Source organism: Artibeus jamaicensis, unplaced genomic scaffold (genome assembly GCF_021234435.1).
Source record: "Artibeus jamaicensis isolate MK-2021 breed Jamaican fruit bat unplaced genomic scaffold, CSHL_Jam_final scaffold_847, whole genome shotgun sequence".
NCBI lineage: Eukaryota > Metazoa > Chordata > Mammalia > Chiroptera > Phyllostomidae > Artibeus > Artibeus jamaicensis.
The window spans coordinates 24664120-24687039 of NW_026522057.1; the positions used below are offsets into that span (position 1 = coordinate 24664120).

Below are 22920 nucleotides of genomic sequence, written 5' to 3' on the forward strand. Positions count from 1 at the left end.
GGCGCACGTCCCTCGTACCCTTCTTCCCCACGGGGGCACGGTGGAGTACTGAGACGCCTCTGTCCACACACACGCTCCTCCACCCCAGTTCCCGGCCCACGGTGACAGCACAAAGCACCCAGGAGGGAGGGGGCACCTGAGAGAGTTTCAAGGGAATGGTCTCCAGCTGGATGTCGCACTCAATGCGGGGGGTGTGCCGAGACCTCAGAGGCTCTTTGGAACAGTTCCTCTTCAGGAGGGCCGACGCACACACAGGCTCCAAGATGTAGCGGTGGCCGCGGGTGTCCATGCTCCTGCCCATGGCCTCCTGAGTGTCGAAAGAACCTCCGTCACTACTGCAAATGTTTTCAGGGCCAAGTCACATACTGTGCATACTGCCTCAGAATCCAAAAACAGGATGAAACTGGGATCTACAGCTCTCGGGCACTTAAAATTTTATGTTTTTTTTAATTAAATAATACACTCATATAGTTTAAAATGTAAAAGCAGAACAAAAGTGAAATACCTCCTTCCTACTCCCACCCTCCAGCCACCTAATCATCCTCCCCCAAGCCAACCAACAGTGCCAGCGTCTCTTGCAACCTGCTGGAAGCATCTACATGGATTCAGACAAATCCATAATTGTCTGGGTTTTTTAGCCATTTCTACACAAATGGCATACACCCTGTCTCCACCCTTGTCATGGTTTTGTAAATGTAACACTGTATCTTAGAGACCATTATATATATTCATCTTCGCCCTTATTTCACAGCTGCCAACTGCTCCAGCATACGGAAGCAGAGTGTGTATTTAATCGAGACAGCAAAACAGAACCATGCTGTATGACAGTGTGCAAGCCAATGATAATACTGGGTGGGGGGAAGTGAGCCCTTTTTCTCTGTGTCACTTAAGTCACCTACAATGTCTTCACAAAGAGATTAAACTGAGATTTTTTAAAATCTTCACAAACAGTAATACTTTATATCTAACAATTTGTAATGACCTTCTAAGTGTAGTGTTTCTTCAGGAATGCCACCAAAGGTGAAATGACAACATCAGCATAAGAAAACTCTTCTTCAAGAATTAGATCCAGCCCTGGCTGGTGTGGCTCAGTGGAGTGAGGCTCAGCTTGCGAACCAAAGGGTTGTGGGTTCAATTCCCAGTCAGGGCACATGCCTGGGTTGCAGGCCAAGTCCCCAGTAGGGGCACTCCAGAGTCAACCACACATTGATGTTTCTCTCCCTCTTTCTCCCTCCCTCCTCCCATCTCTAAAAATAAATAAATTAAATCTTTAAGAAAAAAGAATCAGTCCAGTGCTTTGTGCTCTGTGAGCTCTGTTCATCAGAAATCTGAAGGCCTGCACACGGTGGCTAGAGGCATGGATAACTATACTGTATCTGATGCACGTGGTGGGACGCTGTGCAATAGTCAGAGGCAATGAACTGGAAGTATAAACAGCAACACTGATTCATCCTAAAACACAACCTCAAGTGAAAAAACAAAATCTATAATGCAACACACATGTGAAACATACACAAGGCACTCCACCTCATTCTGTTACACATGCAGCAAGTACCTCCAGCAACACACTTGAGAGCAGGTACCTATGGAGCGGGCGCTGGAGGTGGAGACAGAGAACGAGCTCCACACGACACTGGCCGGCACCACGCGACCTCAGCGCAGAACAGCGACAAGGCCTCTGCCAGAAGCATACCTGTAGCTCCACCTGGGGCAAATCCCCCAGTAAAGTGCAGTCGACATCCCAATAGATGCTAAACTCTGCCACATCTAATCGCTTCTTCCGCATTAACTTCTGTACCTGAGGTAAGACAGGGAAGAAAATAAGATGACCCTTTTTATTCATGAATTTATTCATTCATTCAACAAGCCACTCGTGAAGAATCATGCAGCAGGCACTCTGCAAGGTGCTGGGGGTCAAACTGGACTGAAGTACGGTGTTGCTTTTCCGGAGTTCAAAGGGAGCTAACTGAGGACACGAGCATGCAAACAACTGCGATTAAGCAGAGGGAAGCAGAGGAAGAAGACTATGTAAGATGCCATGAGCAAGCAGAGAGAAACTGGCACTGTGTGAACAAGCACCGAAGATGTGCCAGTTTCAGGGACAGGCCTGGTTGAGAGGACAGGACTGCGACACATGTCAAAGCGCAGGGTCGACGACACAAAACACCTGGGACCTTCGGAGGACAGTGAACTGTCTACCTGCAGCACTGCACATGTGGTGTGTAGGCAGTGTGCACACATGCATGGGCATGTTAGGAGCGGGGAGTCACGTAAGTGCTGAGAAAAGGAGCTCGGATGTTACTAGATGTACGAGGCTGAACAGCTTCCTCCCCCGCAAAAAACTCACATCCTCCCAAAACCTGCAAATGGGACCTTTATTTGAAAAGAAGGTCTTCGCAGACATAATCAAATTAAAAGGCAGTCATACTGGATTAGGGCGGGGCCTAGGTGCCCTTAGAAGAAAACAACAGACACACAGGGAGAAGGCCATGTGCAAAGCAAGGCGGAGACTGGAATGAGCACCTACAAGCCAAGAAATGCCAAGGCCACCACCCGAAGCAAGGAGAGAGGCATGGAACAGCTTCTCCCTCAGAGCCTCCCGAGAGAATCTATTCTCTGGATTCCTGTCCGCCAGAACTAGAGAGAATAAATTCCAGTTGCTTTAAGTCATGTAGGCTGTGGTCCTTCGTTATGACAGCCCCAGGACCCTGACAAACCAGGAGAGGAAGTGCAGACCGTACCAAAGAGTTCGGAGCTCATACTCAACGTGACGGGCCACGAGGGTCTGACGCGGGTATGCATCGGGACCAGGTGTGTGTTTTAGAAACAGAACTCGGGCAATAGCGCAAGGCAGAGCTCCTCACCGGCGTGCCAGAGGAAATGGGTCAGGAGTGGGTCAAGGGCATGAGCGAGTTTCTAGGCTCCAGTTACTTTTTAGAAGTTCTTGTACTATGAGCTAGCCACCTCCAGCCCCAGGAAGCCACATCCATTTGCCCCCACATCAGGTACAAATACTCCATTTGTTTTCTGTGTGCTGTGACGTGGAAAAGGGTGGGAAGTGTTGGTACAGAAACAATCAAGAGTCTAGGATGGGAGCCAGGAAGTCACAGAACAGGATGTTCGGTCAGCCCAGGCAAAAGCTGACAGGATCCTGAACTCAGACACTGGCCCTGAGGTTGAGGGAAAAGCCGTGTTCAAGACATTCTGCAGAAAAAATTGGCAGGGCACTGGGGTCCAGTGGAGGTGGAAGCCGAGAAATCAGAAGTTAAAAGACGGGCGCACAGCTCTGGAGAGTAGGGTGGCGGTAAGAACACGTGCTCTGGGGCAGGGACAGCGAACGTTTTCTGCAGCCCTCGAGTCTCTGCTGCAACCACTGAACTTGGCCACCGCGGTGCAGAAGCCGCCTCAAACAATAAACGTGGGCACGGCAGCAACCCACTCCGTCTTCATTCTCTACACCAGACAGAACCCACCTGGCCCCAGGCCCAGCCTGCCAGCCCCAGATCCAGAGCTGAGCCACCCTCACTTCACCCTCAGCACCTCAGCAGCCCCAGCAGGGCAACAGTGGTGATGAAAGTGATGAATTCAATGAGCTGAATCATGAAAGGCACCAAGAACAGTGCCTCACACAGAAACGGGCTTGTGAGATGTTAGTGTCCGTCTGTTTGGGCCTTCAGTGACAAGTTAGAGAATAGAGGGAAAATGTTGGTTTCAGGAGAGCCAAGTGGGCAGATGGGACATGATGTGACTGTTTTGGTTTTGACAAGCCTACAATTTCCTAGAAGTGTCTGGGCCCACAGGCAGGTAAAGACCACAAACATGAAGGTCAGTAGGGACATGGAGTTCAAGCGGAAACCATCAGCAAACATTCCCAGGCAGTAGCTGAAACTATGAAACAGAACGAGTTTGCCTGGGGAGTACACGTGCATGAGAAGAAAGCCAGACACAAAAGCCTTTCTGCACCTTGGTTTCTTCGTGTGTAAATTGAGAGGGGCTGCACCAACGTTTAATGGGTAAGTGACGAAGGGTCAGAGAAAATTAACTATGTTCCCTGTGTCAGCAAATTAGATTTGCAGCATACAGGTGAGACATGCATGCCAGTGAGAGAACACGTTGGAAAAGAATGCAAACACATTTACATAGGACAAAATGGCAAAAGGCAGAGCCCCAGACTCCCCAGAACTACTGCCTCCTTCCTGGTTCAGTCACAGTTCATACTCACTGGCTCATTCACAGCATTTTGCATGGACACATTCTTAATGCAGATGCCAAATGCAAAAGGATGGGAAGGATTGGTGATGCCATCTTCGAAGCGCAAGTGAACATCCTGAATTTTCAACTGCAAAGGGGACAAAAAAGAAAAGCACCTTAGGACAACCACTGCAGGTGGAGGGCTAAAGGTGGGAGTCACACTGCCCTGAGCCACATGAAGTAAACCACAGCTGGCGTTTTATTCACACACATCACACACATCACCAGCGTTCTCCACGCTCCTCAGAGGTACAATCGCGAACTGGGCAGGAACAGAAGAGAGTATGAGACTCTCATCAAATCATCCCAGAAGGCACCTTAAGGACACACCAGAAGAAAGTAATAGCATTGTAACCAGATAACCGGCCCTCCCTCTTTTACGATCTCCCAGTGTCCTTGCCCCCATGTCCCCATGCCTGGACAGGAACGCCAGCTGGGCATGCACGCTTTGTCCCTATTACTTATTTCCCCACACCCTGACACCCCTGTAATAACCAAGCTACAACAAAGGCACTCTGCTTCCATGAATTAAAAAATAATAATAGAAAGTGAAAAGATAACCCACCAAATAAGAGAAAATGTTCACAAATCACATACCTGATAATGGACTAGAATCGGAATAGATTTTAAAACTCTTACAACAATTAAAAAAACCCAAATGTTTAAATGGGCAAAGAATTCGAATAGACATTTCTCCAAAAAGGATGGATAAACGACCACTAAGCACGTGAAACGATGCACAGCAACATCAGCCGCTGAGGAAACGCGGATCGAAACCAAGGCGAGATGGCGCTGCGCACCCACCGGTGTGGCGATCGTCAAAAGACAGAGAGCAGTGAGTGCCAAAAAGGGTGAGGACACACTAAACGCTCGCACATCAGTGGTGACACTGTGACACTGAACAGCCGCAGACTCTGGAAAACAGTTTGCTAGTCCCTCAAACAAACATACAGTTACCGTATGACTCAACAATTCTGCTCCTAGATACACAGTGCTCAAGAGAACTGAAAGTGTGTTCATACAAAACTACACACAAATGTTCATGGTGGCATTATTCCCAGTAGCCAAAAAGTGGAACCCACCCAACGTCCACCGGCTGATGAGCAGATGGACAAAACGCGGTGCATCCCAAGTGCTGCAAAGCTCTCGGCAGGGATGCTCTGCCCCAACCCCTGCCCTGAGGGATGTGACCCGGCTGCGACCCAGCTTCCTCAGCCTTTGCTTCTGACTACTCCGAGCTCCTCTCAGGAAAGCTGGGGCTGTCTGTCCCAGCCAACTCAGCCTCCAGCCGCCCTTTTCCTACAGTACCTACGGTTGTTGCTCGGGGCAACTGCGAATCCTTTCCCTGTCCCACTGACACCTATGAACTCCTACAACTTGGGGACAGGAAAGCCATCCCTCTGCGTGTAATCCTCAGGAAGCCCAGGGCCTCCTCGAGCAGCCTCTGCCTCTGCGAGAGGACAGAAGCCTCGCTAGCAGACACGCTGGCCTGGTCGCCTTCCTCACTCCAATCAACGCTCTGTAATTCTTCCCCTGAGCCCCACCCCGACACTCGCCCCCACTCCCTTCTAAAAGGCCTAGTCACCTCTGTGCAAACCGGAACAGAGCTCTGCTCTCCCCCACCTCCCCCCCCCCCGTCAGCAGTCACTGTCCCACTTTATCTCTGACAAAGCACACAAAGAGATAGATTACTTGGTCATAAAAAGGAACGAAGCACTCACAGGGGTCACAACATGGATGAAACTTGAAACATTACGCTAAGTGAAAGAAGCCAGACACGAAAGGCCACACAGAGAGCGTATGACTCCATTTGTATGAAATTCCCAGAATAAGCAAATCCACAGAGAAAGCAGATTTGGGGTTGCAGGGGGTTGGAGGGAGAGCGGAATTGGGGGTGACTACTAACTGGGTACAGGGTTTCTTTGGGGGACGACGAGCATCTTCTCAAATTAGATAGTGGCCAACAACACACAAGTCTGAAAATGTGCTAGAAACATTACATTGTACACTTTATGGAATATGAACTAAATCTCAACAAAGCTACTATTAAAAGTAAAATAAAAATAATATTGATGAACTTTTAAGAATCAATGACAGCTTAAAAAAAAGTAACTTCCTGAAACAGAATTCAAAGTAGTCCCCTCAAATGTACCGATCTTTTCATCTAGCCAGCGATCAAGTCAGTGGAAGTCAGGAAACCAACAACCTCAGAGTAGTCTGGGGGGGGTGGCATCCCTGTGTCACCTGGGGAAGCAGCATACCCGTGTCACCCAGGAAAGTGGCATACCTGTGTAAACCGGGCACCACGCAGAAGCACCAGTCAGTACGGGCTAATGCACGACATGTATGAAAATTAGTGTGGACCCTGACCTAGTTTTTCAGGACAAAACAGTGATGGAAGAAGAACAGACAGTCAACAGCGAGCACTGACACTCATCCACTGGACACATGGGGGAGAGGTCAGACATCTTAGTGGCTGTTCCCAGTTCACTGACTCGTCGACGAGAAACCACGCATCCCACCTCTCTCGTTTTACGGATAAAGAAACTGAGAGCAGACGGGTTAAGTGATTTGCCCTGAAACAACAGTCATTAAGCCTTAGGTGACCTGGCTTCTTGGGAGCTAAGTCCTTTAGCAAGTGGGCCTCCAACATTCAAAAAGACAGTCAAGTGAAATATAAGTGAACGAAAACTCCTCCTCACACTAACTGAAGCAGGAAAACCTGTGCGCCCAGACCCAGGACCTGGGACTGGCTTTTCAGGTTCGTCCTGACACCACCCTGCCCACCGACCACAGCCTGCACCAGTGAGACCCGTGAGGAACAAACGGCCGGGAAGGGAGGGACATCTACGCCTGGGAAATAAATCCCCCTCGTGTGTCTACTGCATACAAGTCGAGAGGACTTACCTCAATATTCTCCACAATTCTCGTAACTACGGAGGCAGTGACTGAATACCAGTAGGACTCCCCTTTCTGCTGGCGCTCATTCTACAAAGAAAAGAGCCAGTGTTAGCCAAAGCCAGCACCCTGCTGCGGTCCTGCGTCTCGCCAGGCTGCTCCTGTGGACAAGAGGAGGTCGCCTTGCCTTCCATTTCTCCTCCAGGGCCTGAAGCAGAGCCTTCTTGCGTTCCCTTTCCAACAGCTCCTCCTTTTCATCGTTGAAATCCTGTACTTTTTCAGGGGCTCCAATTAAGTGAAGGCTGGAGATGGAGATCACCCAAGGGTCCACATGGGGGCGATAAAAGGGAATCTGCAGGGTGGCTTTCCCAATTAAGCCTAGGAAAAGGAAAAGTCTGGGTAAGTTCCTGTACTTGTTTTTAATCCTTTCTATTTTTCTGTATTCTTCTAGTTTTCTTTAAGGAGTATTACTACTTTTACCTTTTTTGTAATTTAAGAAAACGGGCAACAGGTCCTTGACGGGTAAAACAAACATTAGCAGGCTGAGACTGGTAAGAATTAGGCACGATAACTAGAAGCTGGAAAAAGTTTGGTGCAACTTGACCACATCGAATACAGGGTCTCTCTCTGGAAACTACCTCTTCCACACCTGGACTACGTCTTAAGGTCCCTTGGGGTGTCATTCCTGCCACGGCACCTGCACAGGCCCATGTGCACAAAACTCACTTCCTGTCCATCATCAACCTGCTGGCTGTGAAGTACGCATTCGGCGTTATCAGACTCCCCACGAGTGCAATCTCGGACGTGCACCTGAAACGCAGGTGATGCGGCAATGGCATTCTGTGGAGAACTCTGACCCTTGGTGAGAACTTGAACTGATGGGAAAGCTACCATTTCCAGCCAAGCCTCCAAGAATGCAAGCCTCCTTTAAATTCAGTTACTGAGAGGCAAGCCATCATTCACTACGGAACGATGGGTAAGAACATCTGAAGCGTCCTAGCGGCTCTGTCAGAGACCCCCCTAAAAGCAGCAAGTCATCAGAGTGTGACCAGTACCCTGTAAGACCGAAAATTCAGGGGGGGTGATCTGTTACACAGGGGTGCTCAAAAGTAGGTGAGTAATGATAAATACCAATACAAGAAAAAACTTCCACATGCTCACAATTGTAAACCTACTTTTGTGTACCCCTGTATCTAATATAAAACACTATCATTAACAACGGTATTTTTAATGATAACACCAACGATCAACTATGTAATCAGTACCAAATTAAGAAATTTACAATCATTTGCGCTGGCTGGTGTGGTCCAGTAGATTGAGCGCCAGCCTGTGAACCGAGGGGTCACTAGTTTAACCCCCAGTCAGGGCACATGCCTGGGTTGCGGAGCAGGGCCCCAGTTGAGGGCACGTGAGAGGCAACCACACACTGGTATCTTTCTCCCTCTCTTCCTCCCTTCCCCTTTCTCTAAAAATAAATAATAAATCTTTTTTTTTTAATTTACAATAATTTTTTTAATTTTAATTTGGATTTAATCTAGAAAATAAAAATGAGCTTTTGATATTTAATAAAATTTATAACGGAAACATACCAATTTTGACAGCACAGAATTTTAACAATAATTAGTATATAGTTGCAATTTTAACCAAAATTAATTGGGGAGAGAATACATAATATTCTAATAATTCTATGACTGCAAAATACAACTTGTCAGGTTTCATTTAATTTTTTGCAGAACAAGCATAAAAATCATTTTTTCAAAAAATTTTAGCCCTGGCTGGTGTAGCTCAGTGGAATGAGTGCTGGCCTGTGAACCAAAGGATTGAGGTTCGATTCCCAGTCAGGGCACATACCTAGGCTGCAGGCCAGTTCCCAGCAGGGGACACACGAGAGGCAACCATACATTGATATTTCTCTCCCTCTCTCCTTCCCTTCCCCTCTAAATATAAATGAATAAAATGTTTTTTTAAATTAATAAAAAAACATTTTAGAAAACATCAATTTTCCCCAAGAGTCTCTGTCAATCCCTTGCTACTCAAACAGTAACTCTTTTGAAGTGTCTTCATTCTGGAGAGTTTTCTTTCCGATTCTAACATGTCGGTGCTGTACTTGTGACTCTGGCAGTGCCCCCATCCCTTGAACAGATGTCAGGAAAGCCTAAATCCTTTGAGAGGCTTCTATTCTGTCTGACCTAGCAGCTGACTTGCGCTGTGTCATAATATAAACACTCCAAAACCAGGGCAGGCTGACAGCGACGGCCGCTGCTGAATGATGAGGGGCCTAAACAAAGACTGAGATTTTATAAGTGGTCATTCAATAGAGAACATCTTTATCCCTCGACGATTCTTGCTTCCTCACCACACCTAGTAAATGCCCAACTCCTACATAATTGCGAACATCTATTGAGTGTGCCGGGCGTCGTGGGGGTAATTTGAACGTATTAACGCAGGTGTTCCCCTCCACGACCTGCAGGATGAGGAAGCTCCCCCGGGCCACACAGCCAGAAAGTGGCAGACTTGGGGCACACACACCCAGGCACACTGTTCCACTTTCACACAACAGAGTAAACTTCCTCTCAGTGATATTTGTGGTGACATCTCTGAAAATGAACCCACTGCATCTCGAACAGAAGTTCTCACTCTTTAGTAAACACAAGAATCAGCGGAGGTGCTTATTAAAAATGCAGCTTGGATAACACACCCCCGGTGGTTCTACCTCAGTAGGTCTGAGGGCCACGTGACCTCCCCTACCCCCGCCCACAGCCACCCTGATGTTAGTGGCCCAGACACCACACTTTCAAACTGGATCTAAACTCTGCACTTCCCACTGGCCTCCTCCTGGGCAAGGACAGCCAAACTCACGGGTTCTCAGCTTCAGGTCCCAAACAACCTACGCAAAACTGCCCCCCCACCTCAGTCCACATACCAGCTTTGACTTCAAATGGCAATTCCAGTTCCTTCAAGGCATCTTTCTTTAATGGCAAGTTTTCTAACTCAACAGCACCTGGAAAAACAAAGACAACATCACATGGTTGCCAGAGGGGTGGGGCACTGGGGGGCTGGGTGAAAAAGGTGAAGGGATTAACAAGTACAAATTGGCTGTTACACTGCAGACACGCACAACACGGGGGTTATCGTCAGTAGTGCTGGAATGACTGTGTATGGTGCCAGGCGGGGACTTGAAGTACCTGGGGATCACTCTGCAAAGTATATAACTGGCTAACCACTATGCCGTACACCTGAAACTAATACAAAATAATGCTGAATGTCAAGTATAACTGAAAAATAAAATGATAGAAAATTAAATAAATAAATAAATCATGAAATGTTCGCCCAGCAAAAGCAGCAGATGACCACTGCATGCCAATTGCTAACGGTTAAGGGGAAAGTTTAACTAGACCAGAGCTATGGAGCCGCGGGGGGCAGGGGCCACGCGCTGCCAGCCTGTGCGCCTCGTCTGTACCGACCTCCTGACCCTCCTGCTCTGACACGTGGCTCACAGCTGAAGCTGACCCACAGACCAAGGGTTCGGGCGGAGACCTAGCTTTTTCTGTAATGATCCAGGCTACAAATGTTTCAGGCGTTAAGGTGTCCCTTTGTTTTTTCTTTCACAAGCCTTTAAAAACGCAGAAGCCATTTTCAGCTCATACTGGGACTGGGCCAAAAGGCCAGTTTGCAGACCCCTAGTTTACAGCAATGTTCACCAGAGGGACCATTAACATTCCAGTCTCCTGGGATGAAACGCAGGCTCCTGGCGCCCCTGCCCAGACATCTCTGGGATTGAATCACAGAAATCTGCCATTTTTAACAAACTCCCCTGACCCCCCCCGACCCCCCAAAATGGGCATATTACACACAACCTCTGAGAAACTGTGGGAGGTAAACGAAGTTGGCCATCAAAAGGAACTGCACTCTCTCTTCTGGAGGGACCAGCTCCGCGGCTCCCCCCGCACCTCCACTTGCAGGCGCAAGAACCAGGCAGAAGGCACCAGTCCCCTGCATCCCTGCCCTTTGCAGTGACTTACACCCTAAAGGACTAGACGCCTCCAAACAACAGCCTAGACCTCTCACCCACCCCACCCCCCATCCCCGCCTAAGGAAGACATTAACTCACAAACACGTGCCAGTCCCTGTCCTGTGTTGGGCAACACGCTGGCCCCCGGGAACACAAAAAGGGAAGGCAGGGTCCCTGTCCTCAAAGAACACCGGAGGCGGTTGTTATTTTTAGAGAACTGTCCCCACCACACAAGACGATCTCTGAGCCACGGAAACGCACCTGAGATCCATCATTTCCGAGAACAAGCAGCACAGACAGCCACCCCACGACCACTAACTGGTAAGAGAGCTGAGGAAAGGCAGGCAAGCCTTTTCCTCCAAAGTCAAATTAAAGCAAGATGCTTGATTATTTTTTCCCTCTAAATGATTGTGCAAGACTTGTGCATCACTGGCTTCTAAGGAGGTATTTAAATCTAGTAATTTGGCAGATTCTGAGCAAACGCGGCCAACTTATTTCTTGTACTCTTGCAGGAACAGCTGTCTGTACGGGCGATCCACATACCCTAACCCTAACCCTAACCAAAAGGAGACACTAATAACAAGTCCAAGGAGCCCAAACAAACTGTATTTCCCCATTTGGGGAGAAAATGGTCATAAGGCGGGTAGAGTCATAAAACATATTCCTTATCGGTTAAAACGGACTTAAAGGAAGGAAAGCGTGCCTTTTCTTCTTCCTCTGAGGAGCAGCGTTTGAATCATCTGCCCTGTTTTTCAATACCCAAGTCTGTCTCAAGGCAGCCAGCCCTCCGTCTCCCTGGCATCACAGGTAACCCACGCCATGCGAAATTAAAGAAGCTGAAGCCCGGAAAATGAGGGAGATGGTTTGGAAAGGAGCAGAAACAGGGAAAGAACGAGAAGAAAGGGGGGCTAAGGCTAAACCGCAGCCACCGTGGTTGGAGACCAAAGGCCTCCTACTGCCCCACAGCTGGCCCCACTGGGAAAGGCCTACAGCGGCCAGCACAGGTACGCACCTCACAAACGACAGTGCTGTCCACGCACTTCCAGGTGGGTGTTTTGCAGGCTTATTCCTGGATACCTCCATCACCCCAAATTCCTCATCTCAGACTGGCAACAAAGGCGGTCACCAGAACTGGAGTGAATTTAGAGGCTGGTCATTTTTCAGTGATGGCTAATAATCACTGAAGGCTCTTCCCTCAGCCCCAGGTCACTGAAAAGGCCAACCTGAGCCGCAGCACTTATGGAAAGAAAAAGGAAGGGAATCGAAGTTTTGGGTCACAGCTACAGATGTGCCCACAGCAAAGGTCCAACTCCCTGGCAAGGCACCGGCAACCGCTACCTTCAGGCCCCAGGCACGCCCTCTAGGCGGCAGCCTTCCGTACCCGCACTCGCACTTCATCCAACCCAGAGTGCGGTGACCCACTCGCACCCCCATCGAAACCCTGCCACGACCCTCTTTACAGCTTCCCAGAGTCTCACAGACAGGAGGAATGGCTCCTCTCCTTTGCAGCCCCCTGCATTACGCCTCAGTGTCCAGTAGTAACAATTTATACTGCCTTGGGTGACCGTGTGACTTCTGCCTCCCCAACAGGGTCACAGCGAGCCCTCCAAGGGCGGGCACTGTGGAGGTGGATCAGTCACAGTAGCAATAACAGTCACAGCTATCATTTAGCGAGGTCTCACTACGTGCCAGGCACTGCATGTGCACTACATCAGCCAGTCCTCACGACAGCATGAGGAGGTACTATTATCCACTCCCTTTCTGAGATGAGAAAGATGAGGCTTAGAGGACAAGCAGTTCACTCAACACTCACAGAGCTGGCAGACGACGGCGCCAGAGTTCATACTAGATCTTTCGATCTCGGGTGGCAAGAAGGGACGGGTGCAGAGGCGGCCTAGTAACTTTCTCTCCGTCACAAATAGCTTTTAAGTGGTGAAACCAGGGTTAGCTCCCACGCCTGAGTTCTTAGTATCTCCTACAGTCTCCCTCTTGGATCATTCCCGAACACAGAGCTCTACCCAAAGCAGGTGCTCAGCAAGTGTCTGCTGAGTGACTGAACGAGCAAAATCTTACAAAGTGCCGTCTCTGTCCTTCCACCACTCATTCGCTGACACAGCGTTTTCAGTACTTCTAACGTGCGTGCACGATTCACCTTTCTAGTCCCACCACCCACCAGCCCAGCACAGGCGACGTCCATGACGATGGAGGGTGGCGACCCCCAGTGACTGAGAGCTCACCCCCCATTTGCCAAGAGCAGTTCCGATCTCTCTGAACGAGGTCGATGTGTCTAATCCTCAGGACCCTGTGAGAGTTAGTATGACCTCCAGTTCACAGGAAGGAAGACTGAAACATGGAGGGTTTGGGTGATTTGCCCAAGTTAGTGGTGAATGGAGGAACCAGGATTCAAAACCAGTCTGGCTACAAAATCCTGACTCCTGACCACTCCTCTGTAACTCCCAAAGCATCTGGAATAGTAAATACCTGCAGACAGAGTGAAATAACATCCCCCAAGCACTACTACCTATCACTGTGTCCTCAAGATCAACAGTGTCACCCCCTTTACAAAGCCATTCTCAGCAGACCATGCGTGGCGCCCCAACACTCTTCGGGCCAAGCACTGCGGTGTGCTCTGGGTCCTTCAGAGGGCACCAGACAAACGCTGGTTATGAAAGTGAAAGCATCTTGTTTTTCCTTTAAGGTGTGATTTATTTTCAGAGAGAAGGGAAGGGAGGGAAACAGAAAATGAAAGAAACATCAGTGTGCGGTTGCCTCTGGCATATCCCCAACTGGAGACCAAGCCCATAACCCAGGCATGTGCCCTGACTGGGAATCAAACCGGCGACCCTTTGGTTCTCAGGTTGGCACTCAGTTCACTGAGCCACACCAGCCAGAGGTAAAAGCATCTTTCTGTTCTGCAGAGAAATATTCCTTAAATCCCACAGGTTCGTTGAATGCCATAGAGAACTTTAAAAAAAAAAAGCAGCATAGAGAAGGAGTTCAAAGCATCAGAGAGAGAGACACACAGTTTTTACAAGACATATTCTGTCTAAAACTGCTGAGATTAGAAATCTGTTATTAGTATAGATTCCAGGGTGCATCATGGGCCACAAACACTGCTATTTATTCATTTGTTCAGCAAACATCCTCGTCCCATGCCACTGTTGAGAGAGCCAGCTCTTTTATTCGCAAGGCTACACGTTGCCCTTCTCTTTCTGGGCCCTGGTACCTGCCCTGTACCCCCTGGTTTGCTTCATCGTGTGTTTGAGAACTTCAGCAAGTGACCAGAGGGGTGAACCTGACATGACTATTGTACTTGGAACACATCCTCTCCCCTGACAGACTGGTCACTTTCGCTCTGCATTTAACTGCACCCTCTAAGGACAGGAGGAAAATGGGAGACTAGGAAGGAACCCACTTCTGTTTCCAATTAAGGGGAAGGGAGAGGAGGTGTGCCCGTGATAGCGCCCAGAGCCTATCACCGCCGCAATCACTGTACCAGTCCAGATGAGTTGGAAATACCTGGAAAGCCACATCTCAGGGGACAGGGGAGCCACCGGCACCCTATTCTCAGCTACACCACCACCTGTACCACTGCTACCTCCTCCAACCTGCCCTGATCCACGTGCCAAAACCGCGCTCCAGGAAGCTGAGGTCTGCACCACACTGGCAGACTCCAGTCCACTTTCTGCAATGCCACAGGCTTACTTAATCTCCTTTCTCTGGGTTTACTAAAGGGCTCCACTTTGAGTTGAACAAAGGGAACTTAACTGAAAACAAGGAGAAGGAGGGAAAAAACAGCCTTCCAGTCCCACCCCAAATCACTGGACTGCATTTACCAAGTACAGGCCTATGAAGACTACAATGTCTCAAGCTTTCGGCACCTTACCACCAAGTGAGACAAGGCCTCAGGAATCCCGTCAGCTCCGCACAGGACATACTATAACACCGACTGGGTGTCTGTTATATGCCAGCAGAAGAGGAGCTTCAAATGTCCCTCCATCTGATCCCTCTCGCAGCCCTGGAGATGGGTACTGCCCTCTTTTCCTACAGAAACTGTGGCTCCAAATTCCACTGTCCTTACATCCATTGTCGCTGCCTCCAGAAAGCTTCATAAGGCTACAAGTTACCTGGAGTAAAGCACACTCACCAGCAGTATAGTTAAAAAAAAAAAAAAAACAAACTTAATAGTTCCCTAGAATCTACAGCAATACAGCTACATTCTTAAGTTACCCTGTAATAATAATTGGTGTCGTATGGGAGAAATTATTTCCTTTTACACATACTTAATAAAAAGCCATCTGAGCATCATGGTTTGTCATTCTCAGTACAACAAGAAGACAACAGAAAGGAGAAGGTGTTCTCCCCAGGAAGAGACCTGTGCACTCACCTTTCAGAAGCGCGACAGAGAGCTGGTCAGTGTTCAGGTTATTGACGTATTTCCCCAGGTAGGTGTTGAGAACCCAGGCTACAAGCCCTTCCAACATGACTATATCCCCAAGACAAGGTGTTTAAAGATCACTGGTCATTCTTGACTTTTCTCTCTCATGGTCACAGAAGAATCTGAGAGGGAAAAAAAAAAAGAAATCAACAAAAAAACATGATTTTTCTAAGCTGATTTTTCCCTACTTTCTTTAAAGGTAGGTGAATTCAAAGCACAGACTTAAGAAAACATGGGGTGAGAAGCGGTGCCAGATGTCATTAATAAATGAAGGGCCAAACCAATACATCCACATTTTGACGCAATGCAAGAAACGGTCACAGATCACCACCATTCCAAGTTGTGTATCTTGTCAATGTAACTGATCGTCAAACTGCCTGCTTTAGTGACTCACCCTGGGACTGCAGGTTCTCATCCAGGTGTGAGTTGTCAAAGTCGAGAGATATTTTTGAGTGTCGGGAGTGGGAGGTTGCTACAGGCACCTGTGGGTAGAGCCCGTGGGTGCTGCAGATAGTTCCCCGCAGCAAAGGGCTGGCTATCTAGTCAGCAGTGCCAAGCCAAGAAAGCCTGTCCCAGATTAAGGCAAAAGTGCACTCAGAGATTGTATCGATGAACTGCGTATTCTGCAATGATCCTCTTTAAGCCTTCCCTAACTCAATTCTGCAAACTTGTTCATCGGGATCACTTGTAAAATGATATAAGGAAGGAGAAAACAGTGAGTTTTCACTGTTCTTAAATGTCCTGGAGCGGCACTGCTCGTACCTGATGCCGATACAATGAACTACCTCAGTAATTACAAACACCAGAAATCCTCTGGTTCCAGCCACAGTATTTACATTCTGTACTAAATTACTACTGTCTATCATTATTATTTATAATACTTGGTGCATATTAGTACCATAAAAAACATACACATTTTTAGTCTTACAAAAAGTTCACACGAGGGAATCTGAGACTCCAAAAGTGTGAGTCCCGAGGTCACTCAGCCAGTAGGCCCCAATTAGAACCAGGAGCTCCAAGTCTTGTCTGAGCCAAGCATGTCGGGCACCAGCCAGTTGCGCTACACACTCCAGATCCGCTGTGGCCACATCCCACTTGGAACCACCCGCCCCAGGATCCTTTCCAAGCACCATGCCCCTCCTCCAGAGAGACATCCTAGAGCCAGAAAATACACTTAACACAACCGAAAGGCTCCCGCACCCAACAAAGACCCCAAGCACAAGGCCCCGTAAGAGTTAATGTCCAGGAAAGGCTTGTTTGTCAACAGTGCTTTGCACTTCCGGGCAAGACTTTGATTCGTTAGCAAGGACGGTAAAAATGAATAGGTAAATAAATAGCATGTGGTGAAATACTCATTTCTTTCCAAAGCTTTTTTTTAAAGCTACATTTTATGTAAAACTAGGAATCTACTGAAGGTTATTGGATATATTTACTTAAAGAACTGGTTACAGGAACAAACTTTTTAAAATAATGTTTCACAGTCTGAGTAAAAGAAACATTCCTTTATTTTCACTTCAAACAAGTAAATCTGTGAAAACAAAATGTGCACCTGACTAACCCAGTCTCCAGTTGCAGGTTCTCAACACACTCGGGCAAGGTGCCCAAGTCAGAGTGCTCTTTATTTTTGAAGTCCCTTCCACTGCCTTCAGCCCTACATGCCAACAAACTCTCTCTCACTGAAGTGCCAACTCCAAACGCGCTCGCAGTGAAGGAAAACAACTGTCAGTTGTTTGTACACAAGATCCGGCCCTACTCTACTCACCCTGAAGGCGAAAGAATGCAAAACACAGATTAAAAGCATGGTACAACGCCCTGGTCAGTACACTGAGACCCAAGCATCTAGACCAGGCTTGAAGCCACTTCACGGATTCCCTTAAGGAATCCGGTGTCGGGAAGGGCCGCCAGACTGGCTGGAATCCCGAAGTGTTTACGCGCAAGTCCATCGGGGATTCCAGGCAGCTGCCTCCCACTCATCCCCCGCCGGCCTCCCCAGTCGGTGGGGCAGGTGACCCCGGGGATCCGTGCTCAGCCCACGGACTGAGCCGGGTGACCTTGAGCCAGGCCCCTCCCTCCGGCGGTGGCCAGAGCTGGCAGTAGGAAGGACTGGCAACTGGACCTTGGCGCCCCTCCCACAGGCGGCGAGTTCAGTGTGGCTGGCCCCAGGGAGCTCGGATAGGAAGCGAAAGGGGGCCGGGATGCCAGGCACGGGGTCCAGAAGACAAGGCTCCCACAATCCTCCGGCCAGCTCCCTCGCTATCACAACCCTAAGATCCGCCCCAGGGGACGGAGACCTCCCGTACAGAGCCCAGTGGGAACGGCGCCAGACCCCATACCTGGGAGGAGGAGCTCAACCAGGGCGTGACCCCGGCACGCAAGGAGTAACAGCAGGTTTGAGGTCTGAGGTCCGTCCCACTGTAGAGCGTGACCCCAAAAGGCTGGTGTAAGAGGTGGTTAGGGCACTGGAGAACTGACTGGCGCCCCATTCTTGGGTGTTGGGTTGGGGGGCTTGCACACTGGGGTCCCGCATTGAGACCGAGGGTCGGGGGTAAGATGTGAACTGACACCGCTCCAATTCCAGGGTGACAAGCTACCAAGACCCCAGAAAAGGTGCCGGTTCTGGTGGAGCCTCGGACTCCCCAGGACACAGACGCCGGGGTCCCACGGAGGCTAAAGCTGTCCAAGCCTGTGGCCGGGGTGCCCACAAGGACTCGGACGCAAGGATCCCCGGAGGTGAGGGCGGCAGGCTCCGCGCCGTCAGAGACTCGGTCGCCCCAAGGCTCCCCAGAGGATTTCCGACGGCCGGAGGGCCGGACGCCGGGCCGGGACTCCGGGAGCCGCGCTCCCGGAGGGCGGGGCCCGACCCCCTGGTCTGAAGCGGAGTCGGAGTGGCCTACTGCCGGCCCACGCCCGCCCTGCGGTCCCTCGCCCTGCCCGGCGCATTCCCATCTCATAATGTACCTGTCGGTGTCCTGGGCCACCCGCCGAGCCCGGCACTGCGCGGCGCTTCCTCTCCGCCGCTCCTCAATGGCGCTGCAAGAGGCGCTCCGGCCCTCCCCGACTCGACCAATCGAGCGGGCGACGCGCCAGCGCCTGGCCAGCCGAGCGCCGAGTCATCGAGGGGGCGCCCCCTGGCGCCGACGGCAGCTCTTGCAGCGGGGTGGGGGTGCCCTAACGTTCGGGCACAGACAGTATTGGAACCCAGGATTCTTCCTTCTGCAACGTCCGGCCTTCCATCTAACCCTCCCCACTCCACAATCAGGTCTCCACTTAGCAGCCACCCGGCTCTGTTAAAATATAATTCAGACCATGCCACTTGCCTGCTTAAAACGGCTTCCCCTTTAGGCTTAAAACCTGCTTCTTCACAGATTTGACACCGAGATGCTATTGGATTTGGTCCCTTCCTATTTCTGCCACTGTTCCTTGGCCCACACTGCCACGGCATCCTTCAGTGCCTGGCTCAGGGCCTTACATTTGCCATTCTCACTACTGCCCAATGGAAAGGTAATGCAAGCTACATAGTGACATTAAATGTACCGAGTTGGTACATTTTTTAAGGGGAAAAGAAAAAAGTGAAATTAATAATATATTTTACTGAATCCAGTGTGTCCTGAACAGAAAAAACTATTAAGGAAATATTTTAGGGTTTTTTTATAGTAAGTTTTTGAAATCTAGTGTGTATTTTGCACTTAACGACACTTGTGAGTTCAAAGTAGCTGCATTTCAAGTGCTCGCTAGAGTATGTGGTTAGTGGCTGCAACAGCAGGTTTGCAGAGTCAGAAAGTTGACTCCTTGCTTCCAATGTTCCCCCTCCGTCCTACCTAAAGTTCTCCTCATCTACTACCCTGTTGTATTTTCCTCACAGAACTTAATGCTACCGAAATTATCTATTGGTTTATAGATAATTATCTATTGGTTTATAGATAATCTTTCCCCTTTGTGAAAGTTCCCTGAAAGCAGAGATCTTATCTTTTTCACAAATGTTTCTTCAGCACCCAGACAGTACCTGGCACAGAAAAGACTCAACAAAGGTGCTACAAATGAATGAATGAACAGGAATGAATGAATGAAGAGGAAGATGGATACTACCTCTTGCACTGTCACCAGAGGAACAGGAAGAACACCTCAGGCTCGTAAAAAGTCAGAAAATGCAGGACACAGGACAGCAGAGTAGCAATGGTATATTTACCAAGTAATTATCAGCTATCATAATGCTAAGCTAAGGGGCTGACTCACTCCTAAGCAAGATCTGGGTTCCTCTGAAGTGGCATCAACCTGCCAGAACCTCAACACAGGCTCCCCTGAAGGGCTGAGGTGTGGGTGTAAAGTCCCTGCACTCCCCAGATGGAAAGGAGCCCATCAGAGCCGAAGGATATGAGTCCAGATCCTCCAGTTTCAGAAACACCTGGCTGTGCCCGAGGCGTGTATGAAAGAGGCAGGTGCAGGGGCACCATTCACTCAACCGGTATTACTTTAAGTCCCTGTGCCCTCGGTTTCTTATCAGTCTGAACATACACGTACCATACAGCCCTCCCACCCCGAGATATTTACCCAAGACGATGAGAGCACATGCATGCATAGGCTTATACACAAATGCTCATAGCAGCTTCATTCATGGTAGCCAAAACCTGGGAATAATCAAAATGTCCATCAGCAGGAAAAGGGATAAACAGATTGCGATTTACCTCCACAGTGGAATACAAGTCGGCAATGAAAAGGAGCAAACTACTGATACAGGCACCAGCCCAGAGGAAATTCAGAAGCATTAGCTTTGAGGGGAGAAAACAAGCCAGACCACAAAAGACCACATACTGTAGTGATTCCATTTCTATGACATTCTAGAAGAGCCCTAACTGGAATGGCATGAGCAGATCCCTGGTGGCCAGGATCAGGGGGTGGAAGGAGGGGATTGCCTTGGGAGGGGCATGAAGGAACTTTTCAGGGTGATGGAATGGGTCTAAATTTGGGTTTTCGTGGTCACAAGCCTGTCCAACAGCCATCCAAATTCATTGAAGGGTGCACTTAAAATTGGTAAATTGGTCAATTTTCTGTAAATTATTCCTCAGTAAAGCTGATATGTGAAAAAGCCCTGCCCTCCTAGGGCTTACATAGCAGCAGGGGAGGAAAGACAGGCAACAGGCAAAGTCAACGTAAAATAGTGAGGAACCAGACGGTTCTAGGTGCCAAAGAACAACAGTGGGAAGCAAGGGAGGAGAGAGGGGCATCTCATTTCACAGGTGTGGCCAGAAGAGGCCTCCATGAGAAAACCTGGCCCCCAAAGCTAATTCAGTGAGTCTACAGGAAACCCAAGATCCCCAGGTGATGCGTTTGGGAATGCAGAGCTGGTACAAAGGTCTCATGTACAGAAGGGAAAATTGAGGACCAGAAAGGGGCAAAGACTAAGTCAAGGTCATAAAGGAGACCAGGGTGCGCCTCAGGTCTCTGCTGCAAGTCTGGAGCCTTCTCCCATATGGCCTCAGCCTTTCCTGCCTTGAGCCATCTGTCTTCAGCTGCTAGAGCACAAGTTACAGCTGTTGTGGGAGAACCAGGATGCAGAGAGGTCAAATGCTGGCCTGGCTGAGAGGATGGGGTTGTGTTGGCCACAGGGAAGGTCCTCCCTTCATCCCCACCCATGCTGTGACCCCCAAAGTTGCAAGCCACAGACACAACAGGTGAGAGGCTGCAGGAGATGGGGGTCATGTCTTAATTACCACCCATGCTAGACCCTGAGATGTGTGTTGATGCAGGAGGGGCAAGTTTTCTGAGACAGGCAGAGTTGAGGGCACCTGCTCAGCACTCCCCTCCCCACCGGGTCTAGTGTGTATCAGCCTCCAGAATCATCTGGATCATGGTGGGTGCAGACAGGCCGCCAAAGCTGCTGCAGAGAATGTTTCTTTTGGCCCACACAGGGCTTTAAAATAATTTAAATTCATTATGACAATTTAAAAGCTGGAGTTTACATGTGAAAATCTATACTTTGAACTTCTCTAGAAAAAAATTGGAAGATTTGGAATCCCCACACCTCCTATGCGTTCATTCATTTATTCATTCACCATTTACTGAGCAGCTACTATATGCCTGGCATGGTTCTAACCAGGTGGGGCTACATCACTGAACAAAATAGACAAAGTTCTGTTCTATTGGAGTTTATGTTCTATCAAGAGGAACAGATGGTAAGCAATAACTATAACATATATGTAAATTATACAATACTTGAGATGATGATATAAGAGCCCCATGAGGGGAAGTAGGGATCTCAGGGGAGGGGAAGTTGTCATTTTAATTATGAATTAATTTAATCAGATCTTGAACGCATTTAACTTTCGAGAGTAGTGCAGTAAAAATATAATGTAAACCACATACATAAGTCTAAGCAGCCACATTTAAAAGAGTGAAAAGGAACAGGTGAAATTAAAGGTAATGTTTTATTTAACCAAATATCTCCAAAATTTTACTTTAACATAGTCAACATAAAAATTATTTTTATACATCCAGAGTCTCTTGAGAAAATGAAGACAGTGTGGGCAGAGGGGGTACTGTCACCCTGCAGGGGGGAAGAGGGGACAAAGGAGAGACCACAGCCCACAAGCCAGCCCCTTCTCTTGCAGAGGAGATTCTGAGCTCCAGGGAGAGATAGCCGCTGCTCCCAGTTCACACAGCAGGGCACCAGTTTAGGTTTGCCCCCAATCAGCCATTCAGCCCCACCTCCCAGCTTGCAGGACGCTGCCCTGCTAGGTGGCTTCTGAATATGGAGCTCCTGGTGGGTAGAGAAGTCCAGAAAGAGAGGGCCCTTCCCCTTTGACTTGCTTGTGAAATTCTGGTTATAAAGAGTCTCCCACAGTAAACAGACTGTTCATCCTACTTGACTCATTTGATAAGTATCAAACCCAGCCCATGAGAGTCCTCACCTGCAAAGCAGGGATAATGGGCACCTCACCCATCTCCTAGGGCAATTATGCAGATAAAATAACCGAAGTTCAGTTACCCAACTCTTAGACTGGCAGAGCTGCGGAACTTACACACCCCGGCTCAGACCCCTCCCATCATACTGGGAATAAAACCCTCCAACCTCTCTGTGGCTTCTGCAGCCACCCTCCCTGACCTTGTGTCCCCAAGGCCGCTCCAAGTTCAGCTCCTCGGAAAAGCCTTCATCACCCCACCTTGCAAACTAGCAGCTCCCCCATCCTTCTCTGTCCCTTTACGTTCCTGCATTTTTCTTCTTAGCACCTACCACCACCTGGCATGGCCTACAGGTATTTCTTGTCTTCTTTTAGATTTTATTTATTTATTTTTAGAGAGAGGGGAAAGAGAGGGAGAGAAACAT

General features: G+C 48.9%; 2 protein-coding genes across 12 annotated transcripts in view; one reads left to right on the forward strand and one right to left on the reverse strand.

The window, feature by feature from the left end:
- The window catches only part of VPS13D (vacuolar protein sorting 13 homolog D), a 231178-nt gene extending 212512 nt beyond the window's left edge, over positions 1-18666 (reverse strand). For 9 of the 10 annotated variants that reach the window (XM_053660580.1, XM_053660579.1, XM_053660578.1 and 6 more), the window contains exons 1-8: positions 18558-18666; positions 15549-15721; positions 10073-10150; positions 7337-7527; positions 7159-7239; positions 4223-4339; positions 1694-1798; positions 137-307 (exon numbers count right to left, since the gene is read on the reverse strand). In XM_053660580.1, coding sequence (XP_053516555.1) covers positions 137-307; positions 1694-1798; positions 4223-4339; positions 7159-7239; positions 7337-7527; positions 10073-10150; positions 15549-15645 — 840 coding nt within the window. In that variant the 5' untranslated portion in view covers positions 15646-15721; positions 18558-18666. Of the gene's footprint in view, positions 1-136; positions 308-1693; positions 1799-4222; positions 4340-7158; positions 7240-7336; positions 7528-10072; positions 10151-15548; positions 15722-15993; positions 16758-18557 lie in introns of those variants that run through there. The other variant, XM_053660574.1, reaches the window with a different exon arrangement.
- LOC119064113 (uncharacterized) lies at positions 17710-21998 on the forward strand. 2 transcript variants are annotated; one of them, XR_005085306.2, is made up of 3 exons: positions 17710-18001; positions 18178-18329; positions 19589-21998. XR_005085306.2 is itself a non-coding variant. In XM_053660584.1 (2 exons), the coding sequence occupies exons 1-2, from the start codon at positions 17795-17797 to the stop codon at positions 18470-18472; spliced, it is 495 nt and encodes a 164-aa protein (XP_053516559.1). In that variant the 5' UTR covers positions 17710-17794; the 3' UTR covers positions 18473-18564. The 2 variants fall into 2 exon arrangements, 1 of the variants encoding a protein (XP_053516559.1); XM_053660584.1 differs by lacking the exon at positions 19589-21998 and having other exon boundaries at positions 17710-17994; positions 18178-18564.
- Positions 21999-22920: the final 922 nt, after the last annotated feature.

What these genes read in the sequence shown, in the direction of transcription:
- LOC119064113 (XM_053660584.1), top strand. Translation starts at nt 17,795, where the DNA reads ATGCCAGGCACGGGGTCCAGAAGACAAGGCTCCCACAATCCTCCGGCC. An exon ending in GGAGTAACAGCAGGTTTGAG is followed by an intron (nt 17,995 to 18,177) that starts GTCTGAGGTCCG and finishes CTCCAATTCCAG; the next exon opens with GGTGACAAGCTACCAAGACC.